Raw genomic sequence first — 25,803 nt, 5'->3', positions numbered from 1 at the left:
AGAAGTAATAGATGAACAAACTATTGCTACACACATCAGCATGCATGACATAAAAGACATAAAAGAATACAAACTATAATTACATTTGTGGAAACTCAGAAGAGGCTAAGCTAATTCATGAGAGAGGGTTAATGATTTGGAGGCTCTATGACGGAGGTTTCTGATGTACAAATAATATTCTTTCAGCTTCTTGATCTGGGTGTTACTTACACAAATATGTTTACTTTGGGAAAATCCATTGAGTTGTACTTTGTGCACTTTTCTTTTTTTAAAATTTTAAGTTCCAGGATACATGTGCAGGATGTGCACATTTGTTACATAGGTAAACGTGTGCAATGGTGGTTTGCTGCACCTCTCAACCTGTCACCTAGGTATGAAGCCCTGCATGCGTTAGCTATTTATTCTGATGCTTTTTCTTCCCCTTCCCCACCGACAGGCTCTGGTGTGTGTTGTTCCCTTCCCTGTGTCCATGTGTTCTCATTGTTCAGCTCCCACTTATGAGTGAGAACATGCAGTGTTTGGGTTTCTGTTCCCATGTTAGTTTGCTGAGGATAATGGCTTCCAGCTCCATCCATGTCCCTGCAAAGGACATGATCTCGTTCCTTTTTATGGCTGCATAGTATTCTACGGTGTATATGTACCATGTTTTCTTCATCCAGTCTACCATTGATAGGCATTTGGGTTGATTCCATGTCTTTGCTATTGTGAATAGTGCTGCAATAAACATCTTTGCACTTTTCTATACTTATGCTATACTTCAATATAACATTTCGGTAAATAAAGTTTTAAGACACTTGAGTAGTCATGGGCAGGCTGGGTTGGAGGAAAGAAGCTAAGTTTGAGCTAGCTGAACCCCGTAATGTGTGGCGTGTGGGTAAACAAGGCAGTAAGTATTAGAAGAAGCAGGTTGGTTGAGTATGAGGAGGACAGAGCCTATTGAGGGTCATTGTAGCTCTGTCCCAGACTGTGTACTGCCACTGCTGACCGTATACTGCCGCTGTTACGCGTTAGGAGCGTGTATACAGAGGCCCAAGCAGGGGCTCTTATTGCTGGCATGCAGCAGCAGAATCACCCTGTGGCAGGGCAGGGAAGATGGTGATTCTGTAGACCTAGGGTAGCCCCTGGCACCTTTTAAAGCTCCCTAGCTGTCCTGATGCATTCCACAGGAAAAAAACACTGGCCTGTGAAGGTAATAGACATGGATGGTAGGGGAGAATATAGGAAAGCGTGGGGGAACTTGGTGCTTAAAAGACTCATCTTATCCCCAAGGTTACCCCTCTTTCTTTCTGAGTGCTTTTTCTTATCTTTGACCCTGACAAACATGACATTGTTCAAGGCTTTCTGTTTTATGAACTCTTAATTCCTTTTTCATGCTTTTCACTTTAGTGAATTGACTAGATGATCAGAATCATCATTCCTCTTTTGAAAATAAACTATTTGAAAGTGCCTTGGGCTGTTGAGTGTGAGATTCGACAATGCTCTATGATATCTACCATATCCTGAGACTAGATTGTATATTCCCTGATGCCCTGAACAATTATCTGAAAGCATTGTTTGGCTGAGATTATTGACGGTTTTTCTAATGCCTAGCAAATTAGGATTTGGAGTGTTAATAAGAAGTTTGTTCTGAAATGAAATCTCACAAGTGGCTTAGTGTTTTGCTTTAAACCCTTTTGAATATGCATGAAAACAACAGGGAGTATTCTATAGTGTTCTCTCAAGACTCCAGATAACACTGCTATTGTGTAGTTCCCTGATTCCCGCAGCCTGAGGCATGCTTATACTTTTAAAATCTTACTTTGGCCTGGAGCGGTGGCTCATGCCTGTAATCTCAACACTTTGGGAGGCTGAGGCAGGTGGATCACCTGAGGTCAGGAGTTGGAGACCAGCCTGGGCCACATGGCGAAACCCCATCTCCACCAAAAATACAAAAAAAAAAAAAAAAAATTAGTTGGGCGTGGCCGGGCTCGGTGGCTCACGCCTGTAATCCCAGCACTTTGGGAGGCTGAGGTGGGTGGATCACGAGGTCAGGAGATTGAGACCATCCTGGCTAACACCATGAAACCCCGTCTCTACTAAAAATACAAAAAAATTAGCTGGGTGTGGTGGCGGGCGCCTGTAGTCCCAGCTACTGGGGAGGCTGAGGCGGGAGAATGGTATGAACCCGGGAGGCGGAGCTTGCAGTGAGCCGAGATCGCATCACTGTACTCCAGCCTGGGCGACAAGAGCGAGACTCCGTCTCAAAAAAAAAAAAAAAAAAAATAACCGAGTGTGCTGGTATGCGCCTGTAGTCCCAGCTACTCGGGAGGCTGAGGCAGGAGAATCGCCTTGAACCTGGGAGGTGGAGCTTGCAGTGACCCGAGATTGCGCCACTGCACTCCAGCCTGGGCGACAAAGTGAGACTCTGTCTCAAAAAAAAAAAAAAAAATCCCACCTGATCCTTTGTCATAACATTGATCCCCCTGCACTGTAACTGCTGATCTCCTCTAGCTCTCCTCATTTCTCTCTGGAATCTAATCTCACTGAGGTCAGGGACTTTGTATCTCCAGCGTCTAGCTCGGGAGAAACTGAATAATTAATGATGAGTGAATGAGTCCCAAAATTCTGGAAGCAAATATCATTGGCCCTTGAAGAAGGACCTCACTTAGAGAGGAGAGAGAGAGGGAGGGAAACAGAGTTACATTGGTCAGAGAGGTAGGAAAAGCACTAAAATAGTATTCTATCATGGAAATCTAGGAAAAGGAGGAGGAATGTGTGAGGAATTAGCAAATGCTACCTAGAGGTAAACGAGAATGAGAATTTAAAAAATGTTTTGGGATTTTTCCCAGTCATTAGTGGCTATAGATAGAATCAAGATCTCAAGGGATTAAGGAAAGAACACAAGATAAGGAAATGAGGGCGGAAGGTTAAAAAAACATGCGGAGAAGTGAGGCCGCGAAAGGCAGATTTGGAAGTGGTTGAGCAGAATGACAGAATCAAAGGCAGCATCCTCAGGAGGGAGAACAGTGTTTGGGGGCAGAGATGGGAGATTCCTTCGGTGTCCATCTCCAAGTCCTCCGGCATCACCCCTGTGGGTGATGGAGAAGTTGAGCTGTGAACATCTCGCTGGTCTGTGTCAGCCTGAGTCAGCAGTCGGCTTATTGAGAAGCCATGTGTGCTAAGCCCTGTACTAAGCCATTTTCTTTGAATGATATTGTTTCTTTTAACTTGCACCTTCCTTTTCCTACAGGAAACATGGTAGAATGGTGCTTACCTCAAGATATTGACCTTGAAGGTGTTGAGTTCAAGTCAATGGCCAGTGGGTCCCATAAAATCCAATCTGATTTCATGTAAGTACTTCTGAACTGGAGTCTTCTTCGTACCATTCCCCCCACCTCCACACTTTCCCCAAAGCAGAAGGGCTCTTATTAGGAGGTCTTCATGTGCTATGTGTAAATGCCTTGAAAATGCATGGATAGTTTTGTGTTTACATCATTTTTCTAGTGAGATGGCTAGCTTTCATCAGATTCTCAATGGGCTTCATGACCTGCAAATCTTAAGAATCCCTACCCGTAGAGGTTCTCTCACTTTCTCAGAAATTACATGGACCTCACTTGAGGTCTGGTTTTAATGGAAGTGCACAGTTTCAGCCCCGTGTGAGTTAACTGAGAACATCTATGTGTTCAACCTTGAAATTCCAGCTTTAAGTAAGGCCATTTTTTAGTCCTGTGTAGTGGGGCATTCAGAGAGTTTTGTGAGAAGGAACAATGGAAAGAGCTTAAGGGCAATGAAGTGGCTTTAATCTCCTCATGGGGCTGAATTCATGACTGATACAAGTGTGAGAAAGAGGAGGAAATGAAGAGGAGGAAATGAAATGGCAGCTCAGTGAAAAATATCAGAGCCTCAGGAAGTAAGGGAAGAATCACTGCAGTTTATGCTACGAAAGAGAGTCCTAGTTCCAGAGGAGCCTGAAGAGGAATGTTGGTTCTGCTTCTGCCATCCAAGTCATTATTTGTGGTGCAGGAGAGAAGAGATGTGTCCATGATCGTGGGTAGCTGAGCGGCAGGCTTGCCGGAGACTAAGTCCCAGCTCCAGCTGGGTGACCCTTGGCAAGTTCTGTAATCAAGCCTTGCTTGTCTCATCAGTGAGGTCACGTGGCTTGGCCCACTTGTTTTCTTGAGGCTGAGCTTTGTCATTGACAGCCCCAAACACAGTTCATTTGTTTTGTTTAGGATTGCATCTCAAAATTCCTCTCTGATCTTGAACCACACTACGTATTTGGTCTCTTCTAGCTATTTCCGAAAGGGGCCCTTCTTCGGCCTGGCCTGCTTTGCCAACATGCCAGTGGAGAGCGAGCTGGAACGTGGCGCGCGGATGAAATCTGTGGGCATCCTGTCTCCCTCCTACACACTGCTTTACCGCTACATGCACTTCTTGGAGAACCAGGTTCGGTACGTGGCTTCCGTACATGTGCAGGGAGGCAGCAGGATCCACCAGCTGGTGCATATGGCACGAGCCCTCGGAGACAGCACTTGCGTGCCAGAGCAGCAGATGTCTTTCCAAGAACATCCATGGCGATGTTTCACGCCTCGGGTGGTGTCCTTTCGTTTCAGCCAACGTCCTGCATGATGAGTCTTCACTTTATAATGAAAGCTGGGGTATATTCTGCCTTCAGTTTGGATTTAATACTGCCATCACTTTTTAACATTAAGTCATTCGTTGACAGGTACATGATCTTTGTTTATGCAGAGCCACAATAGTTACCTCCTTGCCCCAAGTAGGCAAAGAAATCCTAAACTTTTTAAAAGCCTACTCCTTTTATTACTGGGATTCTTACTATGATTGGGATAATAGAAAGAGAACTTAAAAAAATATATATATATATTTTTTTGGTAGAGACAGGCTCTTACTATATTGCCCAGGCTGGTCCTGAACTCCTAGAGTCAAGTGATCCTCCTGCCTCAGCCTGCCAAAGAGCTGAGATTATAGGCGTGAGCCAAGGTGCCTGGCATAGGAAGAGAATTTCTAACAGAAGCCGCAAAACGATTAGTTACTTTACATTTTTTTCATCATGCAAGTAACCTAATTATATTGCAGATTTTGAGGGGCAAATTTATCCCTAATCCCTGAAGCACTGATAAAATGTTATCACTTCTTTTCTGTGTATGTGTATACGTTTAAAATATATATTTGGCATCATGCAATATATATCCTCTTTTATAGTCTATACTTTTAAAATTTATCACTGTTTAAACATTTTTATGCAACATAATTGTGATCTTCAGCTTTGAAAGCATGAACTTTATTGTTTGTGGAAAACACATGTTTATTATTTAAAAATTTATATGAAAGTACAAAGGATTTTAAAAAATCCTCTCATATATTAACACTCACAGATATCCATTGACAGTATTCCATGAATGTGACTCTAGAATACAAATATCTTTACAAAAATAGGATTAATATTTTACGGATTTAATTTTCTCAAATAGCAGGCTGTGTTAATGAAATATATTAAACATAATTTTACTTATAACTTCAAGTAAATATTTTTTCACAGATATATTATTCCTTGAAATATTCCTCCAAAATTAAGAAAAAAGATTATGAAAAATGTGACAATATGGTGTCAGTACTTTACTGAGAAACAATATATAAACATTAAAACTGATCAGGAATGGTGGCTCATGCCTGTAATCCCAGCACTTTAGGAGGCCAAGGAGGATCAATTTAGGAGGATCAGTTGAAGCCAGGAATTCAAGACCAGCCTGGGCAACAAAGCAAGATTCCAACTCTACAAAAACAAAAAAATTAGCCAGGCATGGTGGTGTGCACCTGTAGTCCTAGCTACTTAGGAGGCTGAGGTGAGAGGATGGCTTGAGCCCAGAAGTTCAATGCTGCAGTGAGCTATGATTGCATCATTTTACGCCAGCCTCAGTGACAGAGCAAGGCGCTGTTTAAAAAATAAAAAATAAATAAAAAATAAAAAAAATTCTTGAATGGTTGAATTTTACCATCAAGCACTTTTCTTTCTTTGAAAGGATCTTGTATGATTAATACTATTGGCCTGTTCCCTTTATCCTCAGCTGGTCCTACAATTCTTGAATGCTTTCTTCTTCCCCTCAGGATGCTATAGATGTTGTTCTACTGTTATCTGAAATTAGTCGTTTTGGAGAAGTTTCTCCATCCAGATACCTATAGAGTCTGTCTTTGTGCTGTTTCTGAACTTGCCAAATGTTTTGTTTTGTTTTTGTTGCTTTTGTTTTTTGAGATGGAGTCTCGATCTGTCACCCAGGCTGGAGTGCAGTGGTGCGATCTTGGCTCACTGCAACCTCTGCCTCTTGGGTTCAAGCAATTCTCCTGCCTCAGACTCCTGAGTAGCTGGGATTACAGGGGCCCACCACCACGCCCGGCTAATTTATTATTACTTTTTTAGTAAAGACAGGGTTTCACCATGTTGATCAGGCTAGTCTTAAACTCCTGACCTCATGATCTGCCCGCCTTGACCCCCCAGAGTTCTGGGATTACAGGCATGAGCCACTGCGCCTGGCCTGAACTTGCCAAATGTTGTGGGATAGTTTGTCCCCTTTGCTCAATAGATAGGTCTTTTATTTTTAATTTTAGGAAACTTTTCTTCTGTAATACAATATTTAACTTTTGCATTCTGTTTTTTTCTTCTCCAGGAATACCCATTATGCATATGTTTTCCCCCCATTGTCTTTCCTGTTTGTTATTTCGATGATTATTTTAATAGCGCTTCATTGCTGGAGCTGTCCCATACATTTACTTGGTTATTCTCTGTGGCTGAATATGCAGCATGTTTCTGTTTACTGTTTATTTTTTTAGCTGCTCCTCTACCTTTTGGAGCTGTGGAAAATACATTTGCACATATATCTTTTTCTGTACTCAAAATATTTCCTCAGTTTTTTTTTGTCTCAGAAGTAATATTATGAAGTTCTAAAAAAGACCATTTTATTGGGATTTTGACACTTTTAAAACAATATTATTCGTTTTAAAAAGCAAATTTTCCGGCCGGGCGCGGTGGCTCACGCTTGTAATCCCAGCACTTTGGGAGGCCGAGGCGGGTGGATCATGAGGTCAGGAGATCGAGACCACGGTGAAACCCCGTCTCTACTAAAAAGACAAAAAAAATTAGCTGGGCGTGGTGGCGGGCGCCTGTAGTCCCAGCTACTTGGAGAGGCTGAGGCAGGAGAATGGCGTGAACCCCGGGAGGCAGAGCTTGCAGTGAGCCGAGATTGCACCACTGCACTCCAGCCTGGGCGAGAGAGCGAGACTCCGTCTCAAAAAAAAAAAAAAAAAAAAAAAAAGCAAATTTTCCAAGTAGGCAATACAGTCTCATGGTTCAAAATCCAAAAATTTTAAGGTGGTATTATATTAGATAGGGTCCTGGCTAAAAGGCAAGAACAGAGGCCCAAAATTACTGTGGCCTGATTAAGATAAAAGATTATTGCTCATGTCATAGCGTAGAGTTAGGCAAGTGGTCAAGTTGGGTAGCCTGCTCTGTTCCATACAATTGTTCCGGGACCCACATTCATCTCTTGTTATTCCACCATATCCTAAGAATGGTTTTGTATTGTAAGGTGCTCTTTCCCAAATGTTAAAAGCTGCTCACTACTATTATCTTTGCATTTCAGCCCATAGGGAAGAAGGAAACACTAGAATTTACATATCTCACTTCTCATATTCCATTGTCAAGTTCTCAATCACAGAGACACACCCAACAGCAAAGTAGACTGGGAGGCATCACTACTTGGTGGGTGACCCTGTGACCAGTTAGAACTCTGGGGCATTGGTTACAAACAGGAAGAAGGGAAGACTTTGAGAAAAAGCAGCTTCTGCTTCAGTTTACCCCTCTGGCCACTCAGGTATCCATGTATACTCTTCTTCCCACTTGTAGAGGCCATTCCTCCCACCCCAAAGGAGACATCATAGAGTCTCACTCAGTTCATGCTTCCAGTCTAAAATCTAGGATTTCTCTGTGGTGTGCAGTAGTCCTTTACATTAGGCCAGGGCATGGTTCTCCTTACCATGAAAACTTAAAAAAGAATAGACAAGTCCCTCTACTCCCTACCTCCCAAATGCAATATAGGAGGTAAAGTAGGAACCACAATACAAGCTTCTGTTTGGAAAAGGGAAGAATGAGAAATACAGATGGTCACTAGTTCATAACAACAGTGAAATTCTGCTGAGCAGGAATTGCAGAGTCAGTATGTTCTTGGCTCAACTTTGGTTCTGTTGTGTAGAATCCCTTGTCCATTTTCCTCCATGGCACTTGACTTTGTCTTCTAGAAGATTCTTTCTTCATTTTCCTCCATAACCACATCTGCAGTGGGCATTGGAGAACATGCCGTTCTTGGGGCTGTACAGCTTTAGCACACCTTTCCTGCTGGTATGGATTTGGAGGTCTAGTGGTTCCTTAAGGGGTCAAGAAGTCACAGGCTTTTATAAGCCAAGCATGTGGCAATACATGTCCCTCAAAAACTAAATTGACTTCTGGTTTGTTTGCTTCCAGTCAGTTCCAGGTAAAAGTATCCATGGCCAAAGATCTTCTTTGGGTCATGGTTTTTAATTAGCAGACTAGATTATAGTTACCAGCCTCTCTTTTTGGCCCTTCTCTTTCTCCCTCATTTTCATAATGACTTCCTTGAGGTGATTCCCTAAATCTGATCTTTGTAAATAAGCTGACTCCCTTGTCTGCCCACGAATACTAAAGTGGAGACTTTCATAGACGCCCTGAGAGAGACTCCTGTCTCCTGCTTTTGGGGTACGGTAGCATTGGCTTTTCTAGCCCTGTGGGGTCCTAAATTGTTGGAATCTCAATGGATTTATATTGCCAAATTTAGAACACATGACCCTTAGTAGGCTGTATTTTATTCCATTTTTCCTTGCAAACCAGCCAGTTCTTGTTTGTTTTTATCTTATTCTTATAGTAGCTCACTAAAAGCATACAAGGGGCAGTCAACACACACCAGCATTGTATTTCCAACTGCTTCCCGTAAAGCTACAAATTCAGATGACACAGGGTCTCCCAAGTTATTGAAGTTTTAGCAGATGTTTTGCTACAGGTGTAACAAGGGTTGCCAGCTTTCTAGTCTGCAATATCTATTTTCTCGCCACCCTCCCCTTCCAGCAACAAAGCCAGTGTCTCTATATGGTTTTTGATACTGTAGTAACTCATTTCCAGGTATCGTTTTTGGCTTTTAGAGGATAGGCTAAGTTGCTGTAATGAAGAAGAGACCCCCAATACAGTGACACAGTAAGATAGAATTACAGCTTTTCCAGCATGGCAGTTGTAGTAATTCATTGTGGGTAGGTGGTTCTGTTCCACTGGTCATTCTTGGACCTGAGTCATTCAGTCTTACATTATGTCATTTTCTAGAGTGTTGTCCTCATCCACATGGTAGAAGCTGTCTCCCCATTACATTGTCATTTTCCAGCATGTAGAAAGAGGGAAAGACCTTGACTCCATGGAATGTGAGCAGAGGTGGTGTGTTCAACTTCCGAGATCTGGAATTTGAGGGATCTGGAAGTTGAACACACCACCTCTGCTCATATTCCATTGACCAGTTCTTGGTTACTAGGCACACATAGTAGCAAGGGAATCTGGGAAATGTGGCCTTTAGCTGGGTGTCCATGTGTCCATCTAAAATTTGGAAGGTTCTATTACTGAAGGAAGAAGAGTGTGGCAGACTACCACTCACATAAAGTGAAAAATCTTCACCCAGTTCCCATATCCATTCAAATAATCTCAGTAATCACAATTCATTTCTCATGTATCATCCCAAAGTGTGTGTGTGTGTGTATATATACACAAATACAAATGTATATTCTTACTGTCTCCCTTTTCTTGCAAAAGATAGCATGTTATTCGTGTTGTTTTGCACCTAGCCTTTTTCATTCAACAGTATGAAAGATCTCTTATCAGTACGTTGAGAGTTTCTTCCTTGTTTTCAGCTGTGTCATATGCCTTCTATAGAATTATAGCATTTATCAAGTTCATTATTAATAGACATTTGGTTTTTTCCAGTCCATTTCCTGCTACAAATGATGCTGTATTGAATATCATGCATTTCACACGTGAGGGGTGTATCTGTATATTAAATTTTTAGAAATGAAATTAATGGCTCAAAGGATATATGTATATGTAATTTTAATAGATTCTGTCAAATTGCTTCCCATAGAGGTTGTGCCATTTGCATGCCCAGTAGTAATGCAAGAGAATGCCTGTTTCATCTCAACATTGCCAAGACAAAATGAAAGTTTGAACATTCTAACCTGATGGATAAAAGAACAGTACATCAGTATAGTTTTAATTTGTATTTTTCTTATAAGTGAGGTTAAGCACCTTTATATATGTTTGAGTCATTTGTATTTCCTTTTCTGTGAACCATTTCTAGCCTTTGCTACATTTTGTTGTTTTCTTACTAATTTCTTTTACTTTTTTTTTTTTTTAAAAAAAGAGTTTCGCTCTTGTTTCCCAGGCTGGAGTGCAATGGTGTGATCTCAGCTCATCGCAACCTCCGCCTCCCGGGTTCAAACAATTCTCCTGCCTCAGCCTCCAGAGTAGCTGGGTTTATACGCATGTGTCACCACGCCTGGCTAATTCTGTATTTTTAGTGGAGATGGGGTTTCTCCATGTTGGTCCGAGTGGTCTCTAACTCCTGACCTTGGGTGATCTACCCGCCTCAACCTCCCAAAGTGCTGGGATTACAGGCATGAGCCACCATGTCCTGCCTTTTCTTATTAATTTCTAGGAGTTTGTACAATAGGGAAATTTTTTCTTTGTTGTATAAATTGAAAATATTTTACCACTTTATCATTTGTCTTTTAACATTACCCTCTTGTCATGTAGGTGTTTTTCTTTGAATTCATCTTTTTATGGCTTCTAGATTTTGAGTCATAGCTGGAAAGGTTTTGCAGCTTGGTGATTAAAGAGGGCTATAGGTAACATAAGAGAAGAGACTTGTATGACAGAGTATGAGGAAAAGAAAGAAGCACAGTTAGATAAGCTTAGGTCTAGGTTAGGATAATACTTGAATACAGCAGCAACTTTTACATAAATTCACTAGTCTTCATTTCTGTAACACTTAATCTGTGTTTTATATTTCTTCTGACTTCTGATGTTCCAGACCTATTTACTTGTATTTCATCTACAACTTTTGCCCTCAGTATCTCTCTAAAGAGTCTTTTTAAAGATTATTTCTTAATCAGAAGATATTGGAGAACTGTTTCATAATTTAAAAAATTAAATTAGAGGGAAGAGGGACTGTTATTGAATAAAGGGACCTACGACTCATAACCACATTTTACCTTGCTCCAATCTCAATTCAAACAAACCAACTGTAAAATAGCATTTGGGGGACAGTGGCTGTATTTTGAATGTGGACTGGATATTTATATTAAGGCATTATTATTGTTAAATGAGATAAAGGCATGGTGATTACGTGTTACGTTAAACAGACTTTGTCAGTTAGAGATGCCTTACAAAGCACTTATCAATGAAATGTTATGAGGTGGGATTTTGTTTAAGACATTCTAGGAAAGAAGTGGTGATGGTAGCGTATAGGGTATAGATATAACCATATGGATCAAATATTATTGAAGCTAGATGATAAATACATGGGGTTCATTCTCCTCTTTCTACATTTTGTGTATATGTTTGAAAATGTTCATAGTGAAAAGTTTAAAATGACTAAGTATAAAATTAACATATAGTTATTATAGGAAACTAAAAAATAGAGAAAAGCTCAAAGAAAAAAATGATCTCACCAGCCAGACATATCTACTGTTAACATTTCGTTTTATACCATTCTAGTCTTTTCCCATGTGCAAATATATATTATACATATACGTTTTATTTATTTTTTTTAAAAAGGATTATTGGCCGGGTACGGTGGCTCATGCCTGTAATCCTAGCACTTTGGGAGGCCGAGGCAGGCGGATTGCCTGAGCTCAGGAGTTCAAGACCAGCCTGAGCAACAACGGTGAAACCCTGTCTCTACTAAAATACAAAAACTTAGCTGGGCATGGCAGCATGTGCCTGTAGTCCCAGCTACTTGGGAGGCCGAGGCAGGAGAATCGCTTGAACCCAGAGGCGGAGGTTGCAGTGAGCTGAGATCGCACCACAGCACTCCAGCCTGGGCAACAGAGCGAGACTCCATCTCCAAAAGGAAAAAAAAAAGGATTATTAAGGTCATTCAATATGTAAATTTTGTAACTTAGTATATTAACCTTTCTGGTGTATCATGAATTATGTCCTCAACGTTATTGTGGTTTCACAGCATTTCAATATATAGATACATCACAATTTATTTAACTGTTTCACTGTTATTGGGCTTTTAGGGTGTTCCTTGTTTTTTTCACCACTGTGAACATCAGCATCTTTGTGAGTAAATGACTGTTCACATCTAGAAATAGTTCTTTAGGCCTCACTTCAAGAAAGGGAATCATTGGATCAGAGGATGTATACAATGTACAATTTAATACAAGCTGTAAGTTACCCTTCAGAAGGTGGTGCCATAGTATCCCTGCACCCGCAGTAAATGGGAGTGCTTATTTTTCTGCATTTGCAAAGCCAGGAGCTAGAAGACGATTTGTTCAGACAGATATATATATACATATATATATATACACACACATAAATATAAATATATATACACATATGTAAATACACACACACACACATATATATATATATATATTTTTTTTTTGAGACAGAGTCTCGCTCTGTCACCCAGGCTGGATGCAATGGCGTGATCTCTCTCGGTTCACTGCAACCTCCTCCTCCTGGGTTCAAGCAATTCTCGTGCCTCAGCCTCCCGAGTAGCTGGGATATTTAGTAGAGACAGGTTTCACCATGTTGGCCAGGCTGGTCTCGAACTTCTGGCCCCAAGCAATACGCCCACCTCAGCCTCCCAAAGTGCTGGGATTACAGGCGTGAGCCACCACGCCTGGCCTGTTCAGACCAATAATTAACACACCAGAGTGATGAAGTGTAATTGTTGCACAAAGGCATCTCTGATTCTGATTGTGGATGAATTATTGCCAGTGTGGTAGGGACAGGCAGGGTCAGTTGTCCTGGGCATCTGCATGGCCACATATGGCTGTGTTTTATCAGTGAAGGAGCTGTGGGCTTAAGGAGAATCCCAGTGTCTCTGGCCCAGCAGCCTATGGCTTCAGATTGATAATATATATTGAGCCGGTTATTCTGTAGTTTTTGCAGTGTCACGGCTCTTGGACAGTTTCCATAGGTGGTTTGGCATACATTTCGGTGTGGTGGTTTCTCAATTTCTGCATTCTTGTAGGTGAGTTCACCAGGAAGGGCTCCTTTGACATCATCTTTGAAGACTAACTTATCATCCAGCACTCTGAGCCTTGTGTCAGTACTTTTCGGTTTTTCGTGATATTGTGGTTTGACAATCTTGTTTGTTGCAAAATCTATAGTGTGTTTAAATTTTGAGTCTTTCATACAACAGTTGCTTAGATTCATCCAGGAACTGCCGATTTATATTTGTGTCTATGTTCAGATTCCATATTATTGCCTTGTTCTGTCCCATCAGTCAGTAATACCTGAGGCAATCAAAGGACAGAATCCTCATATTAGTTCTTTGTCTAAAGGACTCTAACTTTTGTACTGAACTTTTCTTTAGAATCGTGGTTCAAGTATATAGTTTAATGTAGTCAAACAGAAAAGACAATTGAGCAGCAAATCAGCAAACAATAAACCTAGAAAATGAAAAAATATTACCCTTGACACAGCCCCCTTTAACACAGAAAATATAGTATTAAAAATATAATAAAATGATTCTCAGTATTCTTTTTGGGGAAATTTGATCCTAATGAAACACCTTTGAATGAAAAAATATAAATTACCCTTGACACAGCCCCCTATAACACAGAAAATACAGTATTAAAATAAAATGATTCTCAGTGTTCTTTTTAGGGAAATTCCATACTAATAAAAACAACTTTGAACATAGTTGACTTTGTATGATTTTCTGTGAATCAGGCTTTCATCAGTTTGACAAACTCCCCTAAAAAGTATCTGAAATCTGCCATCTTCTCAGAATAGTCAGACACAGCTTAGACCATGGGTTTCCTGTCTAGCTCATGAACATTTGTAAAAGTGAGCTAAGTGATTATAAGCAACCTCCTCCCAACTAGGAGGACTATATTTGTTACAGTAGGACTACCTCCTTGTCAAAACTTAAAACGTATAGAAGCCCTGAAATTGGAGCTAGCATCCATCTTACATTAGTAATCATTATATGAATATAGTGATGATTTTTTTCCTTTTTAAAATATAAATTTGTCTGAAGGTCTCTTGTCATCATGTTGACATAAGAGCTGTAAGTCACTCTGGAGTGGAGATGGTTGGAGAATAGAAGGCTATAGTTGGTTGATGAAAATCTTGATTCTGAACGGTCTGTGTCATAGTTTGGGGTAAGCCACTGTGGCAGTTTGCAGAGGCGGTGTGGCAGCAGGGAGTGCCTATTTTTAATCACTGCTGTTCCAGGGCCAACCATAATTAGGGATGTTTCCCTTGCTCAGTGAAGCTATATTTTGCTTTTTGTTCATTGATTGGTGGAAATTGTAGGACACTGAGAGAATAAAGATGGGCTAAGAGGATTTTGGCGCCTTTTATTCCTCCCTCAATTAGGGCTTTTCCGGGGCTGCATAACAAAGTGCCAAAAACTGGGTGGCTTAAAACAGCGGAAACATACTGTCTCACAGTTCTAGAGGCTGGAAGCCCAAAGTCAAGGTCTCAGCAGTGTGAGTTCCCTCTGGGGCTATGAGGGAGAATCCGTTCCAGGACTCTCCCTGAGCTGCTGGTGGATGCTGGCGATCTTTGGGGTTCCTTGGCTTGTAGATGCATCATCCCAGTCTCTGTCTTCCCGTTCACCCGCTGTTTGCTGTATGTGTCTGTCTATGTGTCCAAAAGTCCCCTTTCTATAAGGACAGCATTCATATTGGACCAGGGCCCACTCCAGTAACTTCATTTTAACTTGATTACCTATGTAAAGATGCTATCCAAATAAGGTCCCATTCTGAGTGAGGTGCTGGGGCCCCATCTTTTTTGTGGGGACAAAATTCAACCTATAACACCCCCATTAAATACAGTGACAAACAGTGCTCCTGCGCTCCACTGGGGGGCAGGTTTCTCCACTGTTGAAATGGCCCAGGGCGTCGGTGCTGCCTTCTGGGTTCTGGGGTCTGGGGTTGGCCAGCAGGGCCAGCCACAGCCAGGCTCTGCGACCCGAGCCGGTGGGGCGGGCAGAGACGAGATTCTGATGCTTTTTATTTCTTTATTATTACACTTGATGCAGAAATTATGAGCCCTGGTGACATCCAATAATAATTGTTTTCCCTTATTTGAGACATTGGGGGTAAGCTTCTCTGTATTCTTCCGTAACAACAAAGCAAGCAGGCAAGCGTGAGTTCTCTAAACAAAGAGCGGCTTTAAGCAGGGAATTTTAGGCTTCCAAGCTGGCCCTTCTCACAGGAAGCAGCCATTCTCTGGGAAGTGGCACCCAGTCTCCGGCGTACCTTGCTCAAAAACAATAGACATTAGTCATAGTCTGTTAATTCTGTCTGTTTCCCATGAGAAAAAGAATGTGTTCCATGGTGCTGTCAGGGAGTTTCAGGCCCATGTTTGAACTTTTCCTAAGGATCTTCTGTAACATCAAAGGAGGTGACCTAAGCAACCTCCAAATCGGGTTTTGGAGTATGTCAGGGCCTTTGGCCCTGAGTGTTACAGCCCTTGAGGTGGGCGGGGGTAGGAGTGGTAGCAGAGCTGTGATCAGGGCTGTTCTCACTGTGTGTGTGTGTGTGTGTGTGTGTGTGTGTGTGTGTGTGTGTGTGTGTGTATGCATGCGTGTGTGTGTGTGTTTTTCTGCAGGCACCAGCTGGAGATGCCAGGACATTACTCTCATCTGGCTGCCTTCTATGAGGACAAAAAGGGGGTGCTCCATGCTGGTCCCGGCAGAGGCAGCAGCCTGCCCCCTGTCTACTGGCTGCCTTCCATCCACCGATACATGTACCCTGAGATGAAGGTGAGGTTAGCCCTGCTTTTCTTACACGATACTGGATCTGTATCTGGGAATAGTAGCTGCTGATTAATTTTTAATGAATAAAAAATTTGTCTTTGGATCATAAAAAATGTCTACTTTTGATAGAACAGAGTTGCAACATAAGCATTTGGTTTGTTTAAAACATAAGGCAAGTTATCTTAAACAATATGCTTTCTAGACACTTCTGTAATCATAGTATAAAGGCGTGTGTGATAGGCTAGTTGTGAAAAGATAGATTTAATTCTGTTGATTGCTTCTGATATTTTAACACTAGACATTTGAACTAAAGATGAAGAGTCTGATGAAGAAGTATGACATTTCTTAGTTAAGACACTTTTGATGTTACTTCGTTCTGTATTTGTTCCTGAAGTATTTTGGCTTTGGTACTAGAATATGCCTATTTACAGTTAGCAAAACACCCAGCGAAGCGTTAGGTGTTGGAAGGGTGCAAATATGACTAAGAACATGAATCTCCTCTTTCTCTTCCCTCTCTGTCCCCTGTGGTTGGTCACAGGATATTTCCGTGGAAACCTAGGGCTCCCCTGGTAGAGAAATTAAGCCAAAAGTCCAAGGGAGAACTCTGGGAAGATGCCTTGGGAGAGGACGCGGTCCCCGAGTATTTGGCTAGGTGGAAAGTGAGGAATGCTGATTCCAGAACCAGGAAAGGTGTGAGCGGCAGTGAGAACCATGGTCTGTCACTTTCTCAGCACCTTCTGGGAGTTGTGCATTGTGCCAGCTATTTATCTATACCTGTTGCAGCATTCGCTAAAATAAAAGTAAATGGTTTTGTTTTTTGTTTTTTTTTTAAATCCTTGTTTTCCAGCAAAAGCAACCGAGGCTTATAAAGGGCTAGTGACTTGCTTTAGGTCTTATAGCTAATAGGAGTTAGAGCTAAGATTTAAACAGGTCTAGTGCCACAGCCAGTGCATGTTTCCTGCCCCACTTCATTGTCTTTGCAGAGATGTGGACATGGAAAAATGCAAGACAAGTTCATGGGACATGAGCAAACTAGTTTGGCTGGGATTAAATGTTTGTCAGCTGGCATGAGGGAAGTGATTGGAGAAATACTATTTCGGCTGAAATTAGCTTGTAGAGAGCCTTAAATAGTAGACCTTGGAACTTGAATCCTAATAAGTACCAATTAGGGACTTAACTGGGAAAAGAGACCGTGTGAGTATTTCAAACTAATTTAATACAGGAAATCAGTAATATAGGAGTTGGAAGGCTGAAGGAGTAGAAAAGGAATAGGTAACCTATATTTAGTAATTATAGATAATAGCCTGACCAACACCCTATATTAGTGATCTATTGCTATGGAAGAAATCCCCAAATTAATGGTTTAAAACACTACATATTTATTATTTCACAGCTTCTGTAAGTCAGGAATCCCAGCATGGCTTAACGAGATTCTCTATGTCATGATCTCTCATGAGTTGGTATCAGCCAGGGTTAGGGGCTCATCTGAAGGTTTGACTGGGGAGGTATCCACCTCTAAGATCATGTGGGTGTTGCCAGGATCGAATTTCTTGAGGGCTGTTTTGAACTGAAGACCTCAGTACCTTGCTGGCTGTTAGTTGGGGGCTCCCCTCAGTTCTTAGCCATGTGGGTCTCTCCACTATGCAAGCTTGCTTTATCTAAGCCAGTAAGAGAGTGTACTAGCAGGATGGAAGTCAGAACCCTTTGTAACCTAATCGTGGAAGTGACAGCCCTGCAATGTCACCATATTTTCTTAGAAGCAAATTACTCAAGAGCAAGAGGGGATTGCATAAGGCTGTAAATACCAAGAGGTGGGGATCACTGGGGACTATCTTAGAGGCTGCCTGCCACCCTTCCCTAGGGCTAGGGTAACAAAGTAAGAGAAGCAGAATGATCAAAACCATGGGAGCCTGCAGGAGGGGTCCCCACACAGCCAGTGCTCAGATCTCTGAGGGAGGCACTGCGCATCTATCCTGGGACCTCTCAGGAGGTGTGGCTCCACCTGTGCTGTGCGTGCTAAGGAAAGCTGGAGGCTGGAGTCATAGGTATCTTCTGCTGCTGGAGAAATACTAGCTGGAGCAAGAAACGGAAGAGATTTCCTTCTGCCTTTCAATCTACAGTCCATGCTCTCCATTGAAGAACTCTAACAGGAAGCCAATTGGCATATGAGTTTAGGAATTGTCGTTTGCAGGTTTCCCAACCCCGTGGCATAGGCTGAGAGACAATCATTAAGAAATGGTCAGAAGGCCATTAGAGGTACTCTGGGCTTGCACTGAGCTGAGTCCTGTTCTCTTTCTGTCTGCTCATAACTTAGACCCATTTTTTCCTTCAGAGTCCAATTTCTGTTGGAATTATCTCCAAATCCACAGAGAGGTGACCAGTATCTGACCTAAATGTACTCGTATTCTTCCCCATAAGAGTCCAGGGATGAGGGACTAAGAGAGAAAAAAGAAAATGGCCCATACTTTTGAGGGCAGCTCATTAACATAACTGTTAGACCCTAGGAGATGCAGGGAAGAGGGTACTGTCACAGTTGCAGATACAAATGTGGAGTGTCTTCTTTTTACAAAACAGTATGTCAGCACATCAAAATAAAAAACACAGCCAGGCATGGTGGCTTAGGCCTGTAATCCCAGCACTTTGGGAGGCCAAGGCGGGCAGATCACTTGAGGTCAAGAGTTTGAGACCAGCCTGGCCAACATGGTGAAACCCCATCTCTACTAAAAATACAAAAATTAGCCAGGCTTGGTGGTGGGCGCCTGTAATCCCACATACTCGGGAGGCTGAGGCAGGAGAACTGCTTGAACCCGGGAGGCAGAAGTTGCAGTGAGCCAACATCGCACCACTGCACTTCAACCTGGGCAAGAGTGAGACTTCTCTAAATAAATAAATAAATAAAATATGTGGCTTTTGTTTCAGCCATGTTACTCCTCAGGATCTATCCACCAGAATGACGTATGTGTAACAATATTTAATTCAACATTGTTCACAGTGGTAGAAAACTAGAAAGCCGCAGTGAATAGTGAATTAGAGCATAAGGAGGTGACATGGAAGGACCACCAGATCTCATTTGTGTGAGAATAGCAAGGTGCAGAAAACTCATCATCCCTTGGTATCTGCAGGGCCTTGGTTCTAGGCACCCTCCCTCAGATAGCCAAATCTGCAGATGCCCAAGTCCCCATATAGTAGGGTGTAGTATGTGCATATAACCTATGCACATCCTCCCATATACAGATACTCCTCAACTTACTGTGGGGTTACACCCCCATTGTAAGTTGAAAACATTGTAAGTCAAAAGTGCATTTAATGCTGGCAATGCAGCCGATAGTCCCTGACTTACTATGGGTCCACTTAATGTGTGATTTTTCGACCTTATGATGGTGCGGAAGCAATGCGCATTCAGTAGAAGCCATAATCCCATCAAAGTCTTAAGGAGCTTCTTGACTTAACGTGGGGCTACATCCTAATAAACCCGTCATACAGTTGAAAACTTGGTAAGTTGAATCATGGTAAATCAGGGACCTTCTGTGCTTTAAATCATCTCTAGGTTACTTATAATACCTCATACAGTGGAAATGCTACACACATAGTTGTTATACCGTGTTGGTTTTTACACGTATTAAATTTTCTTATTGTTATTCTTTATTTTTCCAAATATTTTTGATCTGCATGCAGTTGGTTGAATCTGAGAGTATGGTATCGGGATACAGAGGTCTGGCCGACTGTACATGTGATACGATTACACTGTTGTTAAACAATCACAGTGTCTGTCTAGATAGAGACACACACACCCAGACATAAACATGGAAAGTATTGATGGGTGTATATGAGCTTATTAAGATATGTATTCCCTGGATGAGGTAAAGTATGGGATGCGGTAGGGCAAGGCTTACACATATAAAAAAGGCAGGGACCAGGAAAAAAAATGACAGCACTTAAAAATAGCATATATGATATAAGAATACTTGTCATGGATGGAAAATAACGTAATATATCTGTCAGTTTTTATTGAAATATAACATTTTATAGGAATAAGTTCAAAAATAGTATATATGATATAATACTTGTCATGTATGGAAAATAATATATATATATCTTTAAGCTTTTTATTGAAGTATAAAACTTTATAGAAATAAGTTCAAAAATCATATGTATATAATTCAATGAATTTTTACAACGTGAACACACGTATAAAGAAAAGCTTTAGTCTGGGCATGGCAGCTCATGCCTGTAATCCCAGCACTTTGGGAGGCCAAGGAGGGTGGATCATGGGATCAGGAGTTCGAAACCAGCCTAGCCAACATGGTGAAACCCCATCTCTACTAAAAATGGAAAAATTAGCCAGGCATGGTGGCATGCGCCTGTAATCCCAGCTACTTGGGAGGCTGAGGCAGGATAATTGCATGAACCCAGGAGGCGGAGGTTGCAGTGAGCTGAGATAGCGCAACTGCACTCCAGCCTGGGCCACAGGGCGAGACCCCCTCTCAAAAAAAAAAAAAAAAAAAACTTTAAAGAAGTAAGCTTTTAATGTAGGAGTCAGATATAGGACTGTTTCAGAGGGAAAAAAATAAACTGGAAAGGAAGCAGAGGGAAGAGGAAGACCTCTCTGAGAGGTCCAGATGTGGCTGCTAAATGCTTCCCTTAGGAAAATGAGGGAGTGGGAGAGGGATATAGGGGAGGGGGGTTGGGCCCCAGGAGTGGAGGGCTTCCCTAGTGGCAGGCATGGGTGTATCAGAGCCTGCTATGGAGACTGAACTGACAGTGGTTAGGGAGTAAAAAGAAATTGGAGGGAAAAGAGGATGGAGTATGGACTTGAAAGGTTGGAGGGAAAACAGGAAGGTACGCACTGGAGACATCAAGAAAAGAGGCTTCTCTGTAAAAGCCACAGAGAAACAAGGCTGGAAAAAGGGAAAGAGATTTCAGTGAAAGCAGGAGAAATTTCTTTTGCATGTGCAGTGAGCCTGGTAAAGTGAGGAGGTGTGAGAAGTCTCTAGAGCTGACTCTTTTAGAAGAAAGGAGGTGGCCCTGTGGGCAGTGCTTCCCTGGCATGGGCCTGGGCACAGGACCTGAACTACTTGCAGGTCCCAAGAAGGGCCATGTTCCCTCTTACCTGCAGGCCTCTGTATGTGAACACCTTCCCTCAGATTCATCTGTTTTTGTTTTTGTTTGTTTGTTTGTTTTGAGACAGTCTCACATTGTCGCCCAGGCTGGAGGGCAGTGGTGTAATCTCAACTGACTGCAACCTCCGCCTCCCAGATTCAAGCGATTCTCCTGCCTCAACCTCCCGAGTAGCTGGGATTACAGGCACGCGACACCACACCCAGCTAATTTTTTGTATTTTTAGTAGAAATGGGGTTTCACCATGTTGACCAGGCTGGTCTTGAACTCCTAACCTTGTGATCCACCCACCTCAGCCTCCCAAAGTGCTGGGATTACAGGCATGAGTCACGGCGCCCGGCCTCAGATTGATCTTTATGTCGAAGCTTCAACATCACTTCCCCCAGGAAGTCTTTTCTGTCTCTCCTAGAGTGGGATCAGGCACCCTCCAGTTTGCTCCACCAACCCCCATTCTCCTCCCATCATGGCTCCCGTCAGGCTATATTTTAATTGCTTGTTTACCTGTTTCTCCCAGTAGCCTATAAAATATACATTGGGCAAGCCCCGCCTGGCCTCTGTGTGGTGGAAGAACAAGTTGAGAGCTTGAAGATAACCAGTGGGAAAGCTGGGAGGAACTGGGGCGTGCTTTGGCACCCTTTCCTATCTGGTTGCTGTTAGACTTTGATGAGAAGTAGTGATTGGAGGGAAGCAACCAGTCTTGGTTAATTGGTGCCTCTCCTCCTCATGATTTGGGATGTGGTGGCAGAGGAGTAGGCATGGGTGGCAAACAGGACATGTTCAGTGCAGGGTTGCCTTTATCCTGGCATGGGATAGGGGAATGGTATCAGTGCAGGAGTGATGCCTTAGAAAGGGGAATCCTCTCGGGGTAGTGCAGACGCAGCTTCGGAGGGCCCAGGATAGCCCTGGCTTGGACAGGCAGAGTGCAGAGGCTGCCCTGAGGCTCGGGTGTAGGTGCCCCTGAAGGCTAGTAGTTGTTAAACCCTAGCACGCTGCCTGAGAGTCGGTGCCTCTCTCAGAAGTGCTCCTGCCTGCCTCCCTGATGGGTGATGAGCTCTTTCTTCTGGCACTTTGGCATGGAAATGACCTTTCACAAAGCTCACAAGGCCAGGGTTTGAAGCCTTTCTGTTTTTCAAAGCAACAGTAGTGGCCACCCCATATTGGCTATTTTTATGTGCTATTTTTATGTGCTATTTCATGTTTTGTCTCAGGCGGTCCTTATAACCCTACGAGGTAGGTGATGATTCCGTATTTCACAGTTAAGGATAGTGAACCGGAAACATTAGCTAACTTTCCCCAGATCTCCCTGTTAGTAAATGGCAGGGCCAGGATTGGAATTCAGCTCTTCCTGGGATCAGAGCTTATGCTCTTAACCCCTATGATACTCCTTGGCTCAGTGTTCCTAGAAGGCAATTCAGGGGTTGCCAGTTAGTGTCAGAAGGAAGAGTGGGGCCAGTTGTGGTGGCTCACGCCTGTAATCCCAGCACTTTGGGAGGCCAAGGTGGGCGAATCACTTGAGGTCAGGAGTTCAAAGCCAGCCTGGCCAACATGGTGAAACCCTGTCTGTACTAAAAATACAAAAATTAGCCGGGCATGGTGGTGCATGCCTGTAATCCCAGCTACTTGGGAGGCTGAGGTAGGAAAATTGAACCCAGGAGGTGGAGGTTGCAGTGAGCCAAGATCATGCCACAGCACTCCAACCTGGGTGACAGAGTGAGTCAGACTCCATCTCAAAAAAAGAAGGAAGAGTGGTCAGAGGTGAAGTGCAGCAGGGATTATGCCAGGGGCTCCTTCCTACCTGTGACTTCTGTAGACACCCCACTTTGCACAGTAGCAGCCCCCATAGATTTGGGATCTGACTGGGGACTGGTTGCTCATCATGTTATTACTTAACAGTGCTTAGTAATGTTTTCAAGTTGAGTTTTCTTATTGAAGCGGAATGTGTCTTCAGTGATGCTTTTATTCTGATTTTTTAAAATTTAAATTTAGCTTTGTTTCCTTTGTATTCTTCTCCTGAGTAAAATAATGATCTCTCAACTCAGACATCAGTGTATCAGGGAGCTGTTGTATTATAGAAATCCAGTTTAAAGGCAAGACTTTTAAAGTGAAAAACATCATTGTGTGTGGAAATAAGCATCCTTTAATGTATCTGTTTGGATGGACTTTAGAATTTCGGAGGGAGAGATTAGATACCTTTTGCTGTATTTCTAACAAGCTGTTCCTCACTCTTTCTCCTCCCTATTCCCCTCAATTTTTTCAGATCACACACCCAGCTGGCTGCATGTCTCAGTTTATAAAGTTCTTTGGAGAACAGATCCTCATCCTCTGGAAATTTGCCTTACTTCGAAAGCGCATTTTGATATTTTCTCCCCCACCTGTGGGCGTGGTGTGCTATAGAGGTAACCAGAAGCCAGAGTCAGGGGCCCTGGAGCAGAAACCACTTGAGTCTTTCTGTCACTGCCCAAGTTTGGAAGAGCTTGGGCCACATCCAGGGGATGGGGTTTTAAGCCCAGGAGTGACCTGATTGGCTGTGAACGTGGGTGACAATGTAGAAGATGGGTTGGATGACACATCAGTGGCCTGGCCAAAGATTAGGGCTGGATTAAAGCAGAGGAGATGCATTCTAGATGTATTTAAGAGAAACTGGACAAAACTTCTTGTCTGGTTGGGTTGTAAAGGTTCTGATGTGTGTGAGGTTGCAGTGGAAGAAGAGTCAAGGATAACAAGGGTGGTGGGGCCACCAGATGGGGGACTGAGGAGGAGCCGGGGGCTGGCTTGATAAGGTTAGTGTGGGATGTGATGAGGGTGTGCTGCCTTGAGACCTTCACAGCAGGAGTGTCTGCCCACCCTGCATAGCTGGGTCAGGACGTGTGGGCGTTTGAGCTGGAGATAAAGATTTGAGGGTGGTAGATTATTTCTGCACTCATATCCGGGAGGGACAGCATTACCTGAGGAAAGTACAAGTGTGGAGGGGCGTTCCAGGCACAGGAGGTGGACCAGAAAAGTGGAAGGACAGAAAGGACTAGGGAGGGACAGGCAGAAGGGGGAACCAGAAGACACAAGGGTTACAGAGGCCGGAGTTCTGACAAGGTCAAATTCTAAGCAAGAACAGCTAGAGAAGACTGAGAAATGTTTATTGGGTTTGGGAAGCACGTTGCTGACGTCACCTTGAGGGGTCAGTTTCTGCCATGGGACCCCAAAAGGCTTGCCACCTCCAGTCTCCTCAGAATGCCAGGACCACCTGGTTCTTGAAGCACCAGATAGCCTGGAGCCGAGGTGTTGAGCCGCAGGCTCCGAGGGAGGAAGGGCTGTGGAGGGGCACACCCTCCCCGCTCACCTCCTCTGTCCCCACAGTGTACTGCTGCTGCTGCTTGGCCAACGTTTCACTGCCTGGCATCGGGGGCACCATTCCTGAGTCCAAGCCTTTCTTCTACGTGAACGTGGCTGACATCGAGAGCCTGGAGGTAGAGGTGTCCTATGTGGCCTGTGAGTACGGGGCCCTCCCCTCATCTTGCCGTCAGGTCCCAGCCCTGCTCCTCCCAGACATGGGGCTTGTGGGCGCCTTGTTTCCCAGTGGGGTTGGGTGGGTTCCCACCTCTCTAACCCCGGGTTCCACAGGCACCACAGAGAAGATATTCGAGGAGAAGCGGGAGCTGTATGACGTCTACGTGGATAACCAGAATGTGAAGACACACCATGACCACCTGCAGCCGCTGCTGAAGATCAACAGTGCTGACAGGGAGAAGTACCGCCGGCTCAACGAGCAGAGGTCGCGGCAGCTAAGGGGAGAACCAGGGGCTCCACCCTCCTTAGGGCAGCTCCAGCCTGGGGGTCTCTGCCAAGCCTGTCTTCTGCCCCTTCCCTGCCACATTTCTCCCAGTCTCCATGCTGCCTGGGATGGAGATGGAAATGAAGGGAAGCCCCGCAGTGGAAGAGGCCAGGCTCCCTGTATGCTGCCCTGATAGGAGGGGAGTAGATCCACGGTGCTGGTTTCTTTCTTCTCATGGACTTTGGAATCTGTGGAAATTACCTTAGCTGCCACATGCTCTCCACGTGACCTTTAGATGTACCTGTGTGTGCGGCTTAGAAGCAGCTTGACTGAGCACCTTTATTGTGTTGGTTGCTGTATTAGAAGCTTGCTTATATGTATCTGATGCCATTCTCAATAATCTGGTGATCCTATGAAATGTTATCATCATCATCATCTCCTTCTGATAGACAACTAGGAAAGATTGTTACTTGCCTAAGATTACCAGGGGCAGAACTGGCCCTGGACCCCAGGGATTTTGAGTCCAAACCCTGTTGATCCCTTTCCTGGCTGGTGCTGCTTCCTGGGAGGAGGTGGCCCATTGAAGATGCCTGGCTGAGGCCTCACCTGTGACTGGGGTCCTGGTACCTGCACCAGAGTCTCAACGGTGATCTCCTTCCCGACAGGCAGATGCTGTTGTACTCCCAGGAAGTAGAAGAAGACTACAACCCTTGTGAAGAGGACCTCTTCGTGCTGTGAGTCCTGGGGCCGTGGGCGTGGGGTCTCCCTGAGGATCCCTTCAGCACTAACTGAGTGACCTGCATCCCTCCCATGTCACCCACTGCGGGCCAGGGATGCCCTTTATTGCTGCCAAGGGTACTTAGAGCCGGGCTC

At 43.6% G+C, this 25,803-nt stretch overlaps 1 protein-coding gene across 1 annotated transcript in view; it reads left to right on the top strand.

Moving 5' to 3' along the window:
* DENND11 (DENN domain containing 11) overlaps nt 1–25,803 on the top strand; it is a 51,621-nt gene that overhangs the window by 14,304 nt on the left and 11,514 nt on the right. Inside the window, exons 2-8 of the mRNA XM_030825899.1 lie at nt 3,230–3,329; nt 4,272–4,430; nt 15,899–16,052; nt 23,422–23,560; nt 24,516–24,647; nt 24,780–24,930; nt 25,596–25,664. Of these exons, the coding sequence (XP_030681759.1) occupies nt 3,230–3,329; nt 4,272–4,430; nt 15,899–16,052; nt 23,422–23,560; nt 24,516–24,647; nt 24,780–24,930; nt 25,596–25,664 (904 nt within the window). The remainder of the gene's footprint in view (nt 1–3,229; nt 3,330–4,271; nt 4,431–15,898; nt 16,053–23,421; nt 23,561–24,515; nt 24,648–24,779; nt 24,931–25,595; nt 25,665–25,803) is intronic.

The sequence above is a fragment of the Nomascus leucogenys genome, chromosome 13, assembly GCF_006542625.1.
Source record: "Nomascus leucogenys isolate Asia chromosome 13, Asia_NLE_v1, whole genome shotgun sequence".
Taxonomy (NCBI): Eukaryota; Metazoa; Chordata; class Mammalia; order Primates; family Hylobatidae; genus Nomascus; species Nomascus leucogenys.
Note: the sequence above shows the minus strand (reverse complement) of the source record. Positions and strands in the feature narration are given on the sequence as shown.